At 36.5% G+C, this 19,668-nt stretch overlaps 2 protein-coding genes across 11 annotated transcripts in view; one reads left to right on the forward strand and one right to left on the reverse strand.

Moving 5' to 3' along the window:
* CASK (calcium/calmodulin dependent serine protein kinase) overlaps window positions 1-19,668 on the forward strand; it is a 417,632-nt gene that overhangs the window by 223,797 nt on the left and 174,167 nt on the right. For all 10 annotated transcript variants that reach the window (XM_087427616.1, XM_087427612.1, XM_087427614.1 and 7 more), the window contains one exon: window positions 3,660-3,732. In XM_087427616.1, the coding sequence (XP_087283742.1) occupies window positions 3,660-3,732 (73 nt within the window). The remainder of the gene's footprint in view (window positions 1-3,659; window positions 3,733-19,668) is intronic.
* GPR82 (G protein-coupled receptor 82) lies at window positions 12,167-13,201 on the reverse strand. The gene has a single exon (XM_004435022.3). It carries the CDS (start codon window positions 13,199-13,201, stop codon window positions 12,191-12,193), a length of 1,011 nt encoding a protein of 336 aa, XP_004435079.1. The 3' UTR covers window positions 12,167-12,190.

Consider the following 19,668-nt stretch of genomic DNA (forward strand, 5'->3'; position numbering starts at 1 on the left):
AAACCACTTTATCCAACTAAATGAAACTCTCAGGCTTTTGCATGTCATTGTTTATATTTATTTCTTCAAGAATTTGAGACAACTTGCCTTTTATACTTTCCCATATTGATATCTTTCAACAGCAGCAGCAAATGGAGAAAACTAAAAATTCTGAATGTTGATTTTATAGAATAGTGAATCTCAATGGAGGAAGATGACTTTTTCCTTTTTGAACCACAGTAACACTGGGGTACCTGGCATGTATGCTATCAGGTTGATATTAAACCAGTACCACTTTTACTCTGGTCCCCAGTCATCCGTATTGCTTTTCCTTAACTTTGAGCCTGCCCTGCCACTGGGCTGAGTGTCAGGATAGGAAGGACGGTAGTGTGTAGAGTGATGTCATACAGTGGAATGACTTGAGGTCTCTCTCAATCTTGAGATTTATAGAAAAGGTAGGTGTTTATATACATCAAAAGCTTGTTGATTTTAAAATCCACCTATATTTGTTGTTAAAATGGTGATTTTATTAAAGGAACTTTTCCAGACTGGACCAGAAAAGAGTAGCATTGGGACCAGTGGGTGACACTGTAAAGAGAGAGGTTTGGCGCAATTTATTAAAGACCTTTCTAAAAATGACAAAGTGGAGGGGGGCTTCAGAAAGTTTTATTAAGTGTGTTCCCTATTGCAGAGAATCAATGACCATATAACAAGGGCACACAGATCTTTCCTTTGGTGTAGAGTGTTCAACCAGATGACTTCTAACCTTCCTTCCTCCTCTCTGATTCTGTGATTCATTGTTGGGAAATTCAGCTTGCATCAGTATTCTGGTGAGACCAACTGCAAGAAGATTCTGAGACACCAAGTAATCAAATTGATAATGTTTTTCTCCAACTGGCTGAGCTTCAAGAGGAGCAGCAAAGCATGGCATAAAATAAAACTGCGTTCAGTGCTTACAACCCAGTTAGTGATTACCTCTGTTCTTTAAGGAATGATGAGTTGTGGAGTGAGCTAACATATAGGATCAGATTATCAAATCAAACTCTCACAAATAAGAGAGATCTTCTTACCTAATACCAAGCTTTACTAAATAATTGCAAGGATACAGGCAATCAAAAGGCTCAGCAGAAGCAGAGAGCGGTCTGGGCCTTCAAGGGTAGCTCCCCGTGTCATTCCTTCCCGCATCAGAAAGGCACCCCTGGCCCAGAATAGATGAGGTCTCTACATGAGATTTGTGGGATTACACACACACACGGGAACATTTCAATTATGAAACATCTCCAATGTATACCCCAGAGAGTTGTAGAGCTTACATGACATACTCCAGGAAGCCATCCATGCCTCAAAGATCCTGGGTTCTATTTACCATAGGTAATCCTTAGCCAGGGACATTCTGTTAAGGACATTTCAGAGATAAAGTCTCTTCTGCCTAGCAAAAAGCATTAGTCTTTTTACCCCGAGTTGACAAGGAGACTGAGTCACCTCTCTTTTCTTCCACCACCCCACCACCCCGGAAATGTCTCCTTTCAAAGGAAGTGAGTGAATTGCTAGCCAGGTCTTTCTTTCCACAGAGTTATCATCATTTCTGATCCTTAGGGAAGATGGAGACAAACGTATATATTGCTGAGTTTCTCTGGAAGCATAGGCCACTGAGCTACTTCATAAAATGAAGCTTTTTGATTAAAGTTTAGTCAGCAACTCTCTAGAACATGTGGATATATTTTGGTTCTCTCTTTATTCTGCTTGCACACTGTTAACACGCAGCCTCCTGGGGCCATGACTGGGAGGATGGAGAAAGATCAGTTTAAATCTGTTGTATCTGGGGAGAAAAAAATTCTACCCTCCCTCCACACACCCCAGAGATTCTAGTGTGTATGTGTATTTGGGTCAAATAATTGAGTCCTCTGATATTCAGATTGAAAAAGACTCATTCATTGAGGTTTTTTTTTTTTTTTTTTGATGAAGCTGTGAGATAGGAATTTTCTTTAGGCTAAAGATATAAGTGCCTGTCTTACTACTATGTATCCAAAGTAGTCCATGCTGTAGGTATAAGCTATGTCCACATTACCTAGTTTAAACTTACCCGCTATTCCAATATTGTCATCTAAATGCACAAATAGGCTATTCTTAAATCTTTAACTAAATTTAACAATTACAATAATATTTAATAATAACAACTTAACCTTTGTAGCATGGTTTAGAGTTTACAAAGCACTTTTACATTTGTTACCTCTGCCATTTCAGGCAGTCACAGATCCTCCAAAGCTTGATTTAACCAGGAAAAGACCACAGTACCGAGTTAAGAACCCCTAACTTAGAGAGAAACTTAATTACAGGCTGCACTGGCCCAGGCAAAGAGTATATGACCACAACCCCTATGTGTGTGCATTTGCACACATTTGTAAGAAAAATTGAACATTACAACTAAGGACTGCATGAGCCTAGCTCTCTGCTTAGATAGAGCCCAGTGGTAAGAAGACAATGATAAGTACAGGAACAAAGTTTGGGTTTTTTTTTTTTTCCCTACTTTTCATTTAAAAAATGGAACCTTCTGATCAATTGTAATACATGAAATAACGCATATGCTAGTTAGAGGGACATTCATGTGAGTTTGGTTAGATAGTAGCACACCAAAGAGGGAACTTGATGGAAATGTCTTTTAATTGTAAAGCAGGAGTGGGGAAATTTTTTTTTTGTAAAGTGTGTGGAATATAAGATCTGGAAAGATAAAACAAAACTCAATAAATACTATAGGATAAATAATGTTGAGTATTTTGCACTTTTGTGTCATGGCTGGTTGGGAAGGAAAAGGGGGAAATGAGAAAGGAAGAGGGATAATAGGAAAAAAGAGATATGAAGGGAGTAAAATGCAGAGGAAGAGAAGATGAGAAAGAGAGAAATAGCGGAATTACAGACGAAGAACTTTAGAATTGAGGGAAGGAAGTCAAAGTAAGTTCTGAAGTAGTACTGAATAAACTACTCTTGTCACACGGTGTTGCTGGTTGACTCTGTTACCACTTTTTAAGGACTGTTCTTTAAAATGCTAACTCCTCCTTTGTTGTTCACCTGGACCCAGTAGGGAGCCACGTGACGAGTCTGACTTCCTAAGACTTAGGCCCAGAATAATTCTGCTTTGTTCAAAGATACCCCAACTAAAACTTGATTATGTTGCAAAAAGAAATTGTAGGCATAAGGGGGCTCTTCTCTCTTGTTTGTCCTTAGAGCTAAATGGAAATAAGGAAGAGAGCCTGCCTCTGCTGGCAGATGAAATGCTCCTACCCCTTTAGTCAGAATCCTTGGTGTACCTCTGAGCACTGTTCACTTAATAGCAATGCAGTGTAACTAAATAGAATTAACTGAGTGTCAGAGAATTGATTTTTTTTCATGTTTTAAGCTTTAATTTTTAGTTTGCAGAGCTATTTTACTTATGAACTATGTGAAATTCTTTTGACTTAGCTATCTTAGAAAATATAACACATTATTTCTTCATGAAGCACATAAAAAGTCTGCCAACTTTTTCATTATTAAGCCTCACATTCCGCCAATCTTGTCTACTCAAATGAAAAATGTCCATGGGCAGTGAATATGAAAGTGGAAGTTACAAACTAGGAACACTGTATGTTAAGTTTTAAAAATGAAAGTTATTTTTACAGTTTTAGGTTTCTTTTGTTTTTCTACAGTCATTACATGAGACAGATACTGGAAGCTCTACGCTACTGTCATGATAATAACATAATTCACAGGGATGTGAAGGTAAGTCATTTTTATCACTAACTTCAACATTTGTGAAAAGAAACTGACTTATAACAATGATAATAATCAGAAATTTTTCTTTAATATTCTTATGAAGAGCAGCTTAATTTTACTTACAAATAAAACTTATTTTTGGAGAGTCATACTAATTCTTAATAGGAACACTTTTTTGTAATTTCTGTTTCCTTATTTGTATTAAAATGTACATGCATTCTAAAACTCTGTTTTTCCTTTTTTGCCATTGTATGTGTAAGAGAGAAATGGAAAATTTAACAAATAGGAAGAACCAAACAATATCCTATACTAAGTTAATTGGGGGGAAAATTAGAATTTGGTTTATATAGTAAAAGTTCATCATACACTTATATTTTTGTAATGTTGCAGTGTAGAATAGTAAGCATTTTATTTTCTTTGCAGGTAGTTTTTAAACATCGTCTGAAATCATAATTATAAATGTAATATGATTTGTACCCTTAGGAATATGAATATTACTATTATTTAGTCTTTCTGCCTGTTTGATCCCAGTATCAAGTTCATGAGCACTGTCCGTGTCTGGCTCCTAACAATGTCAGGCAGAACATGGAGGCATGCAAGAAGGGAAACCAGTGGGCCTTGCTCCTGATGCCCACACCCTTCCAAGGCGTCAAATCACTAAGAGCCCCTGAAGTCTCTCTGGCCCTGTTGTCCACTTTCGTGCTCTGGTATTTTGTCACTGGCCTGTCTCTAACCCATAGCATCCACAGACATGGTGCTCTCCTTCCCTCAAGACATACTATCAAAGGCCTGGCTTCTTTAATGATGTTAATGGTTAAGAAAATTAAGTAGAGTTTAGTTAAATTTTCTATAATGCTTGGGAAATTTTAACTGAAATTCTTGTGGTTAAAAGCTGAGGGAAAGCATGAGCAATTCCAAAACAGTGTAGTGGCATGTTATAATAGCAAATGAAAAATCATTAGAGAAATGTACAAAATACACATTAGTATAAATTAGTTGTAAAATATCTTATTCATTCTTTTCAAATGTGGTGATAAGAAAATGATATTGTTATTATCAACACTCAATACTGAACAACCCAGTGGATACATAGCACTTTTATAAAAAAGTATTCTTCAGTTATGCAAACAAAATGAATAAGAAGTGTGGAAAAATAAAAGAAGGAAAATTGTCAGTGATAGTAGCATGCTGTGTTATTCTTTTGCATTTAATTAATATAAGAAAATGCATATATACAGAGTAAAATACATCTCCTTGTATATAATATAAAATATATAATGACAAAAATGATAATTTGAAAACTTAAAATGTGTAAAATAGATTCTTAGTTCATGTAATAGGATTATGTTAAAAATGCTTTTGCTTAAGAATTCTGTTCTTGAAAGGTAATTATATGATCATATAATAAATAATGATTGACAACATACTCTACTGTAATACTTTCAATAATGTAGTCAGCTTTTGATTAGCCATGGTATTTAATGTAATGACAATCCAAAACCAAATAAAATCCCAAAATGGTTATATTTGAATACTGTGCTTCACCTTCTCATTTACCTTCTGATTGGTTGATTCAACAAATACTCGAGTGCCTACTTCATGCAGAATACTATACTTGGAGCCCTTAAAGGTATTATGGTCTCAGTAGGGAGATGAGGCAATGTATCTATTACCTACGGCTACGGATCAACACACACCAAAACTTAGTGACTTCAAACAACAGCCACCATTTATTTGCTCACGATTCTGCAGTTTAGGCTAAGCTTCACAGAGACTGCTCAGATTCTGTTCACAGGCTGTTGGCTGAGGCAGCATGGCTAATATCCACAAAGGCTTCACTCACTTTTCTGGCATCTCAGCCAAAATGACTAGAACATCTGGGAGCTGGCTGAGCCCTCTTCGTTGTCTCTCATTTGGGACATCTCTCTCTCTCTCCCTTTCTCTCTCCCTCCTCTCCCTCTACATGGCCCCCTCCCTTCCAGCAGGACAGTGTCTCAGGGCTCCAAATGAGCAAAAATGGAAGTTGCCAGGGCTCTTGAAGCCTGGGCCTGGAATTGGCACAGTATCACGTCCTCTGTATTCTGTTAGTCAAAAGGTCACAAGACTAACCTGGATTTAAGGAAGAAAAATAGATTACACATGTTGGTTGGAGGAGCGCCATATGTGCACAAGGATAGGAGAACTTGTTTGTGGCCGTCTTCACAGACAGGCAGAACAAATAATTATTGTCCAAGGTAGAGGATGGGAAATATCATTAAAAGACAGAGTCAGAGAAACTTCATGGAGAAGGTCACATTTGAGCCTGGTCTTGAGTCATGGGGTAGTTATATGGAGACGAGGGGACATTTCAAGTAAAAGGAACAGTGTGTGCAAAGCCTCAAAATTAGTTTTGCATTGGATTTTATTAAATTAGTTTATCTCTAAGGCACTTGCCAAATAATTTTGAGGAAGGGAAGTGGGAAGTAATTCTCAAACTGCAAATTAGTAAGAGGTCAGAAAAGGCACCATTGTTCAGTTGGCAAGTGGACTCCACACAGAGCACATATTAATATTGATATTCTTTATATTTCGGTACCTGAGATCTATACATTTTGCATGGGTAAATGGAATACTCACATTTAGCTAACTGGTAATTTTGAATCTGGGTGTATTTTTCTTAAGACATTCATCCAAAAAAAAATGTATTGAGTGCCTACTGTGTGTTGGACTCTATTCTAGGAACCAGAGCTACATCAATGAACAGAACAGGTAAAATCACTGCCCCCGTGGAGCTGACTTTCCTAGTTCAGGGAGACAGACACTCATCAATGAGCATAAATAACTCAACTATATAGTAAGTTAGAAGGTCAAAAGGACTACAGAAAAAAACCAGAGCAGCCACAGGGATAGGGAGTGCTGGAGAAGGAGTTGCAATTTTAAAAAGGGTGATCAAAGCAGGCCACATTGAGAAGATGACATCTGAGCAAGGACTCAAAGGAGAAGAAAGAGTGGACTAACTGATATCCAAAGGAAGAGCGTTCTGGGTAAAAGGAACAGCCGGTGCAAAGGTGCTAAGACAGGAGCCTTTTGAACAGGATTCCTGTTCAAGGAATAGCAAGGAGGCCGGTGTGGCTAAGGCAAAATGAGCAAAGGGGAGAGTGGACAGTAGATTATGGTTAGAGAGGAAAGTTGGGGAGGGACTTGGACTTTTACTCTGAGAGAAGTGAGGATTCACCAGAGGTTTTTGAACAAAGACAGACTATGATCTGACTGACCATGGTAACAGCACTGCATAGCTTGAGTTGAAGAGGAGCTTGGTAATAGATTGAAGAGGAGCCCAAGGGTGAAAGCAGCGAAACAGGAGGAGTGCTAGCAATGGAGGTGGTAAAAAAGCAGATTCCAGATATATTTTGAAGGTTGTGTCAACAGGATTTGCTAATATAACTTCCGTAACTTAGGTAACCCAAAGTAGTTTTATTCAGGACCTTGTTATAGGGGTTTTCCAACGTAGTGGTCATTATAAAACTTTGGTAATACATTTCACATGGCTAATCATTTAAATTTTTCACTTGATGTATTGTTAATATTTTTGCTAATAAAGCAGCCTATTAGCTTTTTTTCACATTCAGACATCATATATTCAATGACTTGTCTGTATGTAGATTTTGGTTTTCATAGTTAAAGTTTTTGTCAAAGTTTTCTTCCCTTTTTCTTAGTAAAGAAAATAGAAGAGCATTGCAATGCTTCATTCCTTCTAGAAAATTTTAGATTATTTAATCATCTGTTTTATTTAGCCAAGAATATTCTCATATTCTCTCCCTCCCTCCTTCTCTCTCATAATTCTTGGCATATGATCCAAAAGCATTAGGTTTCTCAAAGGTGCTAGCATTATATTGATTAATGATACTTTTTTTCTTTACTTGATAGGTGTTTCTTTTTGAAATCATCATAAATGAGTTTTAAAATGTTTGGTTTTGTCAAGTTAGATTTGAGTATATGGTGCCACATGACCTGTAGTGGAAACTGCTTGCTTTGGAGAAGCAGTTTCACATGAAATTGCATAAAAAGTAATTGTATAATCCTTTGAAATTTGAGGAGGTGTGTCATCATAGTACAGGGTTTCCCAACAGCCACACTAATAACATTTTGGACCAGGTACTCTGTTGTGGGAGGCTGTCCTATGTGTTGTAGGATGCTCTACCCACTAGATGCCAATAGCGATTCCCCCCAGTTGTGACAACCAAAAATGTCTCTAGACATTGCCAAATGTCCCCTGGGGTGCAAAAGTCACCCCTGGTTAGGACCCACTGTCGGAGTATAATGTTATAGTTCTCATGCTTTGCCTCCCTACAGGCATTAATTAAGGTATACATGCAAATTTCTTTTTTTATGTCATCTTCTTCCCTTTTATTCCTCTTTCTCTTGTGAAAGAATGTGAAAACTTCCGTTATGTTTCAGTGTTTTTCTCTTTTCTTCCTCTTACCCCTAAATTAAAAGTACTGTACTTTAGAAAGAAATAGTACAGTTGTCAAGATAAATGCAACTCCTGGCTTCTTGCCTTCCTTCATTGGCTCTGTTAAGTACTGAGAGTTGCTGGAATTTTCTTGCCTCTCCTAACTCCTGCAAACAGCCTCACAAAGCATCACCAGGGCGTGGAGAGATGAAGCAATCCTCAGACCTTTCTGTGGTTCTGACCTACTGGCATACAATTTTAATAACTGAAATTGAAGTTAAGCAGCTTCTCTGAACGCAAACTGCTATGCACACAATCACTTTCTATTCTGAGTGGGGCCTGTGACCTGGAGGTTTGGGGGCGCGGTTAATTCTCAGAACTGTGCAAAACCCCAGTCCCACAGACACTGAGCCAGAAGCCTCCACCCAAGCATTTCTGTGTGTGCTTCCTTTAAATGGTTTTCCTCGCTAATCTGGGAACACGCCTGGCTGCTCTTTCGTCCCCTTCTGGTCTCAGTTCTCCTTTCACCTGCTTAGGGCCAGACTTTATCATAAACGATGTTCATCATATTACACTAGTTGCTGTACCATTGTGGATTTCTTCCTCTGTTGCTCTTGGTTGCTGACATTTCTCTCACATCTCTTACCACAACTCCCCAAAGTCCCTCATGTTATATAGAAAAATTGAAATTTTCATTAAAATGAAAGCTTATTTTATTCTTTATTATAAGAAGTACATTGGTTAATCTTCTGTATTACTTTTGTAAGGTTGTTGAACATAATGTGCATGTTCAGCTTGAATGTGGGGTTTTAATAATTGTACTTAGAAAAATCTTATGAATTATAAGATCATCTTAAATTTATCTTGTATTTCTGACTGCTATGCTTTTCTTCCCCTAAAAAAAAATCAATGCCTTGATTTCAAAAGAAAAAAATGACTGTTTCTTTTGTTTATTAGATGTGAATCCTTTCACTGATCCTCTCCTTCTGAGCCAGCGGTAGCAAGCATGTATGATATAGCCAAAGAGTTTTTTCTATCAGAGTTTTATAACTCTTCCCACTGATATCAATTCAGTTTGAATTTGGGGGCAGTCAGAGGAAGATCTCTGGCATTAGGCTGCATGATTGAAATGCTTAGCAAATTGCCAGTGTCCTTCGGTGCTCCCTTTGTGGTTTGCCAAGCAAGCTTTCCTTTCAGCTTATCTTCCCACGTTTGTTCTTAACAACTCCCACCCTTCAGACTGCAAGGCCAGGGTTAGGCTGCTGCAGGAGTCCTTACCAAATCAGAACAGGCTTGAGATGTTCCTCTTGTACCCAGGGAGTAGAAACTTACTTCCAGGTTGAGTAGTCTATACTTAATTTTGTTTGTCTAGTCCTAATGGTTTGCATTCCTGATTAATAGTTTCAAAGCTACCTTAGTGAGAATGTGTCTTTAGAAAGAATAAAAGGGGAAATAAACATTTGTTATGCCTGTTTTCTAGAGTTAAGATGTAATCTTGTTAGCCTGTAAATCAAAATTGGGGATTTCTGAAATTGTGTTTGACTATAAGTCACAGACACATTAAAAAGACTATTTTTCTAAAATCCACACTTTAAAATTAGGGTTAATTTAGGAAGTGATAGTCCATATAAAATATTTACCATGACATTAAATAGCCAGTTCTTCAATTACACAAAAAATTCAACGTGATTTAGAATCACCTGTTGAAGAAAGCATCTGCAGTGTAAAGATAAACATGGTGATGATAAGCTCAGTACAGAGAATTAAAGTGGGGGTTTTCTCTCAGAATGAGTAACTTAAAGAGAAATTACATACCACTTTTCCTGCCTTTTTTAAATGTAGGAAACTCTACTTTGGTAATATCTTTTATCTTTTATTTAAAGTAGTGGCGATAAAAAGGGATTTTTTTAAGTAGTGATTTTTAGAAGTTACAGACATTTTTTTAAACTCCTAAGTGCAGTGAGATTTAATACCGTATAACTTATGTTAAATGAAAACTATTGATCATCTTCTCAGTTCCTCTTAGTCTAATGAGTTTTGGTTTTAAACCTTGTGTAAGAATAAAACTAGTGGTAGAACTGTGGAGAAAGATGGTGTCTCAGAAGCTGTCCTAGTCGACTCAGTTATTCTGTGATTCTCATGTCTATGAAGCTAGTAGATTGGACACCTCTGTTTATAGCCGGCACTTAGAGAGTCACATGGAGTTCCCAGGTCTGCTTTTGTCTCTGCAAATTAATCAGCCAGAAATCAGATTGCTGCTATAAAAGAATAGATATACACTGTAAATATTTGAAGCCAGCATAAGTTTTTTTCAGACTTTTCTCTGAACATTTTCTTCTCTCAGTTAAGCATTGAAGTAAAAAAGGAGAAAAAAAATATTTACTGTTTGTTTTCTATTCTTTTTTAATGAAAATTTCTCAGATGTGCTGGAAAAATCTCTAGTGATTTTGAACACGTGGCTCTTGGGGAATCTGTACAGTGAATTGCTTCTACATTTTTAATTCAGGAACAAAACATGCTATGAGATTAAAGGCTTGGAAGTGCTATGTGAACTTACTTTAAACTTCTTGAGCACTGAAGAAATTACTATGTAGAGAATAATTGAGTCTTTAAGCAGTCTCTAATGAAGTAGCAGGTTACAGTTCACGTTTATTCAACTTCAATTTTATTCAACGGTTGTTCTTTGGGTCTTATCTGAGCAGAGAATGCAAGTACCATGAGAGGAGAAATAGAAAATGGACTATAGCTCCAAAGGTGCTTATGATCTCTTTAGGAAGACAAAACACACATTTTTTAAACTATAATGTATATAATACAGAATATAGATTCCAGGATTACATGGAAGAAAGAAATGACCATTAAGAAATGCTTACTCTTTAAATATTTACTTAGATATTGGAGAAAATTTAAGCGACTTACTTAATTGTGCACTTCAGTTTTTTTCATCAGTAAATTGACATGCTTTAGGGTTGTGATAATTAAAATAATAGATGTAAAGCATATAAGCAGCGTGCCCAGCACATAGCAAGTACTTACTAAATGATGCTACTCATAATAGTAACATCATCTGGTTTAAAATAGTACCTATGAATTACGTAGTATTTTTCCATTCTACAATTGAAGAAATTAACTCTTCAAGAGGGTAAAGTAATTTGCCTAAGATTCTATGGCTAAATAAGAGGTGGAGCGTAGGATTGAACCCAGGGAATCTAACTGCAGAGACCAAACTCTGAATGACAATACTATTATACTGCCTTATTATTCATAGTTTATTTCACAAAAATTAATTGAACATATCTACATGCCGGGTACTGTTTGTCATTAATAACAACATTATTTATATTGAATACAGAAGAAAATATGCAAAATGTAATGGAGATCGGCATATAATGACATTGTATTAGCTTTTTATTTTGACAAAGCCTAATCCAAATATTTAAGCATATTTATAAATAACATCTGCTTAATAAATATTAGAACCAATGAATATTGCTTCTCCCAGTAACATGAGCCAGATAATACTAAATGAATAATGTGTTTATAAAACCTTGGACTTTTACCTGTTCATTTAGATAGGACTTACGTGAGGAAATTTCTTATTCACTCTTTTTTTTTTAACTCATTTTTAAAGTTTTAAAGACACTAACCATAGATAGACCTTTGTATTCTAACAACTAGAAAGCAGAAAAGTCATAAACAATTTGCTTTTTTATCCTATAGTCGTGAAATACTGTGTTCTGAATAGAAGCATCCATGGTTGAGTTCAAACAGAAAATGGTCTGTTGGTTTCATATGCAGTGGGACCCTTTCAATATGCTTGACTTGTGCCTCTGCAAGTCTCTGCCATCTCAACTTTCAGTATAAGTAGAACTGAAAAGTGAGGTTTATGATTATTTATTTATTTATTAAAACCAAAGAGGTTTTCTCGGTGCCTGTTGTTAACTAAGCTATGACCTGTTAATAATGTAGTTTAGTGTCCCTAATATATTCATATGAACACTTTGCTATTTGGTGGTGGTTTCCATTCAGAAGTCAGCTATAGGGTTGTATATGGGGTGAATCAGATTTTGTAAAGAGATTATATAGTGTCTTCTTGAATGTTTTATCTAAAAAAAGAAATATAATGGGGTCTGTGCTACTTCTGGCTGATGCAAGACAGGTGAGGATGTTTTTTATTTCGATTAAATAATTCAGTTGCTGACAGTCCTCTCTTTGGTGTAGAACATAAAAAATGGGTTTAAAAATGCTATAAGGAAGGAAGCAAACTATTAGTAGAATCTGGATGACCAAAAGATGCCTTTTCACAGAACTGTAAGTCAAATCTTTCTCTGTAATGGATGTACAGGTCCTTATTTTTCTCAGATGGCTGACAAAAGAGTAGTATGATGTTAGTACGACTAAAAATGAAAATCCAATAAATGTAGTTCCAATGAGGCCTGCAGTCTGAGAGATCACGGCTCCTAGTTCCATCTGCCGATTATAGCACAGAGTCTCTTCTCCTTCTGTAGCCTCTACAGCTGAGTAGTATATGATAACTGGAATAATTATGCCTAGTACAACTCCCCATATGTAAACACACAGTTTTCTAGCAAAGTTGGGCTGGCGAAATTTTTTCAGTAATTGGCCATAAAATATTTTCTCGTAGCACGAAGGGGTCTCTTGTATGGAATCCTTTTTCATTAAGGTAGCATAGCGGCTGATGGCAATCCAACTCAAAATTAAGAGGCTGACAAACATACTTACATGCATGGATAGAGTTCCCAAAAAATTGACCACCCTGCATTGTGCAGATCGATAGTCCCATTGAAAACCTTTCAGGAAATAGATACCCATGAAAGGCATGGCACTGCACACAAGTAAGTTTGCAGTCACAAGATGTGCTAGGTAGATGTGCGTTGATGTTTTCTTACCTATTTTTGTTAAAAATACCCATTGAGAGAGAGAATTTCCAAAGAGACCAATGATACAAAGGAACGTATAAATAATCGGCAGAGCCATGGAGGAGATCATGGATGGTTGAATACATGTTGCGTTGTTACTCATTTATATCCGATTTTCTTGATTTTGTCACAGGAGCTGGAACAGAATTGCAGATATTTAATATTAAAATTTTAGATAATATTTAAGCTGAATAGTTCTTTAAAAAAAAGCATTGGATGAAATAAAATAGCAACATAGGGGCCGGCCTGGTGGCACAAGCTGTTAAGTGCATGCGCTCTGCTGTGGCGGCCCGGGGTTCGCCGGTTCGGATCCCGGGCGCGCACCAACGCACTGCTTGGCAAGCCATGCTATGGCGGCATCCCATATAAAGTGGAGGAAGATGGGCATGGATGTTAGCCCAGGGCCAGTTTTCCTCAGCAAAAAAAGAGGAGGATTGGCAGATGTTAGCACAGGGCTGATCTCCTCACAAATAAATAAATAAATAAATAAATAAATAAAATAGCAACATAAATGTATTGGATAGAAAGAGAAAGTATAGATGCCTTCTCACCGTCTCTAATCAGGATTATCCAGTTGAAATAAAAGCAAAAAGTTGATTATTGTGGATAGTGCCTTTGTCTGAAAAACAAAATTTCATATAAATAGTTAAATGCCTGAGATTTATCATTTTGTATTAGAGGAATTTATAGTTCTTATATTAGATTGCAAAGCAATTTGTAAATGACGATTGATTTTTCCCTTGAAAGGTAATTAAAAAAAAATTTAAGGCACATGCAAGCAATACATACTGGCCAAAGGAAAGTGTTACAAAAAGTATTTTGTGGCCACATTAATGGAAGACTGATTTTTAATTATCACCTTAATTGTACATACATACTTTTCAAAATGTTGTCTTTTCATGGCTAGGTTAAAGCACTTCTCTATAGTCTAATACTATTAGAAGAGTCTCTTTTCATATTTCAGAAGTAAACTTCATTCTACGTAAACAAATACTGAGGCAAGATCCTAAATTGAACAGAAGGAAAGTGTAGTGACCAAGGAAGACACCAGAATCCCAGGGTCTTTACCAAAGGGCATCAGTAATTTCTTATTTCAAATATTTAATGCTAAACTATCATACTTCAATAAAAAGTTTACTTTAAAATTCTATGTCAGAACTAGTTGCTATGCTTATTGGTCAGAGCGCCCTCATGTGTCTTCGTGTGTAATTTAGTATCTTGGTTTTTCAAAGAATATGATGTTTTTAGAAGATAATTTAATCATAGCATAAATGCAAGATGTGGTTTTTGCGTTTTTATGTCTTATTTTTAAATCTTTCTCGCTTCAAAGAGTACACATGAAACGTTGAAGAGTCATACAGACTCCTTTTCATTCTTATTTTTTTCATTTCCTTATTTCAGGTGGGATTAATAAAGAAAAGTTATTGGATTCTGGTCAAATAAGAATCATGAGCTCTATTCAGAATGTGCCGCATTTCTCTGAGTTTTTCACCATAGCTTTCTAGGTAGCACATTCTCTACTGTTTTATAATCTAGAGTGGGGATTCTCAATCTTTTTTTTAATTACCTTCTCTCTTTTGATAAACACAAAAATTTTACCATACACTGCCTTCTGAGATTTTTTATATGCCCCCAGCCCCTCAGGGCTGTTTTACTCTCTGCCCTTCTTCAGAATCACAGTTATATTTTTTGCATCTTGGATTCACGAAATAGGGATTTTTTTTCCAAATGCACTATTATAATTTTGAAGTAATTTTTTAAACCAGAGTATCCCCACCTAAAGACTTGAAAGCTTGAAGGCTGTGCAGTGTCTCTAGGTTCAAATACTAAGACCTTAATTAATGTCTACCAGTGTCATTATCATTTTATTTTATTTCTTTGCACTTTTTATTTAGAATATAGTCCATGTGCTTCAGAGTTAGTTGGTATCTGAATTCAGTGCAGCCTGACAAATTGGAATCTGGTTGCAGTTAGTGTATATCCAGTTGTAAATATATAAAACCTAATCTGTAACTTGATTGATTTAAAAATCAGTCGTATAGACAGGGAAATAAGCCAGTTTATTTCTTAAGAAAAATTTATCTGATCAAAGTAGATTTTTATTTTACATAAGGAATGGAGCTTCCTTTTATGATGATATAAAAGAAGAACACTAGCCCCCGCCTTGTGTACATAATGCATTATATACTAAAATCTGTAGAGGCAATAGTGCTTCTGTATTAATAGATAGTATTCCTTTTTTTTTTTTTAACTAAACCACCTCCTACAGCACCTGCCATCTCATATTACTCCTTACCATTGCCTTCTTTTTCTGTTTCACACTGGCAAATGCTTCAGAACAGAAGGGAAGTAAAAAGACTTTCACGGAGGCTAGCTTTATCAGACAGATGACATTGAGACTTTATAGGAACTTTACTATCACAAACAACAACTAGTTCACCATCTTTAGCTTCCCAGACATCAAACTTGTATCTGCTATGTACCTCTCCTTTAAAAATAAACTTTGATTATAAAACTACTAGATAATTATTTTCTAAGATTTGGGAAATACTGTAAAGCTTAAGATATCAAAAATCACATGTTATATATGCAGAATGGCTCTCCAGAAAATGTCTGCAAGTCTGCATTTCCCTCAGCAGAGTGTCTTGTGTCGAGTCACCCATGCACATATTGTGTGTCTGCTAATTTGACAAATGAAAAAAGTTCTACAACTCTAACTTCAGTTACTAATGATTATCTACATAAATTAATATGCTGACTACCTTTCTTAATGATCAATTTTCAAAATTTAAACATTTTAGTCCTGTTAGAGTTTTTATAGAGTTAACTTTTAAGCTAGAAGTAAGTGATCAGTCTTACCTCTATCAGTAGTTTATGCCAACCAAGGCTCTGTTGTTCCCAGGCAGTGATGCTCAATTTCAGACTTAGAAGTTGCTGATTGTCAATCTTCCTGTATCTTTCACTTTTAGTTAGTGTGAATAGATTCTTGCATGACACCAACTACAGTGGGAAAAAAAGGAAGTTAAACAGAGTATTGAAGAAATTTAATAGTTACGGGAAATGTAGCAGCTACCTCAAAAAAAAAAACAACACTTCATTTCTCTGTTTCTGTAGTGGGAGGGAGTAGGTGGACAGTATATACACTTTATTTCCGTAAGATTATTTCATGAACCAATTATACCTCAGTTAGCTTTATTAGCATGCTTGGCTGAAGTTAAGCCTAAAGGCTTAATCCCCATGACTAGTTAGTTTTACATAACACAGTGGTAGAGGGAACCACTCCATAGTAACCCAATAAAATATTAGTGCAAACTTGTCTGTAAAGTCGTTTGTGGATGGCTTATTTGCAATTTGTCCTTATCAAGAATAAAGGGAAACAAAAGCCGATTTTCTTACCTGTAGCAGCTTACTAGAATCAAATACTATAGAGCTGGAATAGAATGTCATGATCATCTATGGGCAGAAACCCTTTGTTTTAAGAATCAAGAAGAGAGGCCCAGAGCAACACGCTGTAAGCAGAGACTGCACCCAGGGGTTTGGGTCCCAACTTGGTTACTCATGAACTAACGCATTCTACTCCAGATTGTCCTGTGCTGCCTCCGTTCAGATTCAAAGTAATACATTGTTTGGAGCATTTCATAATGGATTTGGGGAATCCTGGTAAGTGCCGGAATCTGAAGACCAAATATGCCTCAGATAAAATGAATAGTTATATTATAATATAAAGAATTGTGAAACTAATTTTATGCAGAGTATTGTTTAATCAGTCTGTAAGCTAGTAACTAAGTGAAAGCTAAGTGTGTACAGCTGCAGAGTCAAACCTGCATCACGCACTACTCTTCCTTGGGTAGTTAAACTAGTGGGACTCTGAGAATGGGAACAGAAATCTAATTTCATCAAGCCTGAGCACTTTAGTTATCAGTAAATCTTCTTTTAAAATTAACAGAAGCATTTTGCCATTTCTTATAACTCCCAATACTTATCTTATTTCATGTTGATTGCGTAGATTCTCCCTGATGTTTGTTTGAAGTGAGAACTACCTGAGTGTCTGGATTTTGTTCTGCTGCTGTCTTTGCAATGCTCGCCATCATTTAATTAAGAACAATGACTCATCCACAGTTACATGGCCATTGATTACACAGTAATTTGGCGTCTGGAATTCCTATCATTTTTACTTCAACGATTTTTCATGTTCCAGGAAGGAATTACTTAGAACAAAAAACAGTTTGAAATAATTTAGAGGAGAAAGAATGGAAATGGAATGCTGTTTATAAGTGATGGAAAGATAATTTTAATAGGACCTGTTTGACACTTAAGTACCTTTGGTCCAAAAAAAAAAGAGTGCCCTTGCTCTCCACAACTTTTCCTCCATTGTCCCCCAACTCAGTAAATGATACCATCACTTCTTCAGTTATTCAAGCAAAAAACCTAGGAATCATCCTTGATTCCTCTCTTTTCTTGACATCTCAAATCCAGTCACTGCTACTGCAGCTTCTGCCACCGCCACCAGCATTAGTCACATTTAATGGAAGCTTGTTGTGTGCCAGGCATCCTGCTGTGTGCTATACATACATGTCTTATTTAGTCTTCACAATACCCTGTGAAATAAGTACTATGAAATAAATATCTTCATTTTAAAGGTGAGGAAAACTGAACCTCAGAAAGGTCATATAGTTACCTAAGGTCACGTAGCCATATCCATCCTTGCAGCACAGTGGCTGGCTTCCCCCCAGAGCAAGTGATTCACGAGAACAAGGCCATAACTTCGATGCCTTTTTTGGTCTAGCCTTTGAAGTCAACACTCTCACTTCTGCAGTGTTCTGTTGGTCACACAGAGCCAGCGGTGATTCAGTGTGAGAGGGGTAAATATCAGCAGGTGATGATCATTGGGAGCCATCTTGGAAGCTGGCAACCACAGATGTTAATCAACTATTGGATGGAGGAAGAGTCAGAAGGACTGCTTAAAATGATTGTCACACAACTGATAATTTATTGGGCAAGAATGCCTGGATAGGTGTAAATTTTGCCATTTCTTCCTGTTTTGACTTTTAGTGCTCTGTATTTTTCTTAAACAGTGCAATTCATTTAACAAATATTTATTGGAGTTCTTACTATGTTTCTAGTGGCGTATGGAGGTAAGAAAAGAAGTATATTAGCCACAAGCTAATTTAGGGTCTCTGAAAATTCAAGAGATTCCACAAGCAAGCCAAGAATTCAGATATGTGATGTGTGGTACAGACTTTAAATGTTCTATGAATTAGAAAAGGGAGAAAACAGTGAATCAAAGTAGTTCTGAAAGGCCAAAGGAACTGGAAGGAAAGAGAAGAAAATGCATGGTGAGCAACAATTCTGTGCCAGGTACTGGCAGAGTATTTTACATATAAGAGTCCTAGCGATGGGTGGTGGTAGTCCCATTTTACATGTGAGGAAATTGAGTCTCAAAGAGGTTAAATAGCATGCCCAAGGTGGCACAATTAGTAAATTAACTTTAAAGCACATGTCTTTTTTTTTTTCAACCTCACACTCTGCCTTAGAAAGCAGAAATTATTGGTTTTTCTGGAGAGTCAAAAAGGGTATCTTACATTACTTATGGTAAGTAAACTGGGGTCAAGTTTTGAATACTTTTAACTTCATTCGAACAGGGTTTCCTGTTCTAGGCTCTGAGGTAGCAGAATTGACTATGGAAGAAATCAAGCCCAATTTTTTTCTGTCTTTGAAAACTTTGGGCTTTGTTAAGCTAATTTTTATCCCACCAATATCAGTATAAATTCTTTATAATTTAAGTGACTTTGAGTTCCCTAATAGAAATATGAGGAAATTTTTATTTATATTTTTCTAAGATAATAGGAAATATTGCAATTGGTAGAAAAGCACAGATGTCAGAGAATACTAGATTAACAAGTATAACTTATCAGACATAAATTTTAAGAATTGCAAGTTCTCTGTAAAAGTGGCCTCTGGACTTGGCTCATTCAGGTCACCACTAGTTTTCTTTGGTTCTCATTCATCTTTCCTATCCGTCTCCTCTTCAAAGTTCTGCTTCTGTTATCCAAGTCCAAATGCTCTTGTGTAACAGTTCTAATTACTTCCTATTTCATCTGCCAAATACTGATCTCCTAAGTGTTCTGCTCTGACCCTTATGTTTACTCCTTGAGGTGCTAGAGTAGTTCCCCAGAATATAAGTCCTGCCTTGTGCTAAGTTTCCTGCTTTTGAGATATTTGTGTGAGTATCAAGTACGTTTTTTACTCTGGCCCCAGAATTCATTTGGAGTGGTTCAGTAAGAATGGTTCAAAGGACAGGCATGTAGTAATTTATTTTAACAATCGATGGAGAGCTGTATATATATAACAGGGGTGCATGAGAGCTTCCTTGACTCACATGAATTATTGGGATTAGCATTAGGATCCCTTATCAACTTCCCTCGGAGCTAGAATCCAGAGGACACAGGACACCTCAGTCACACTTGAACCTTTGTGCTTCAACTAGACAGTTATTTTAGGCTATCCAAGCTAGTGTCTCAATTGGCTACAGTTGGCCTTTTAAGTACTCTCTCTGACCAGTCAGGAGCT

This window comes from Ceratotherium simum, chromosome X (genome assembly GCF_057802395.1).
Source record: "Ceratotherium simum simum isolate JZ-2026a chromosome X, ASM5780239v1, whole genome shotgun sequence".
NCBI classification, from domain to species: Eukaryota; Metazoa; Chordata; class Mammalia; order Perissodactyla; family Rhinocerotidae; genus Ceratotherium; species Ceratotherium simum.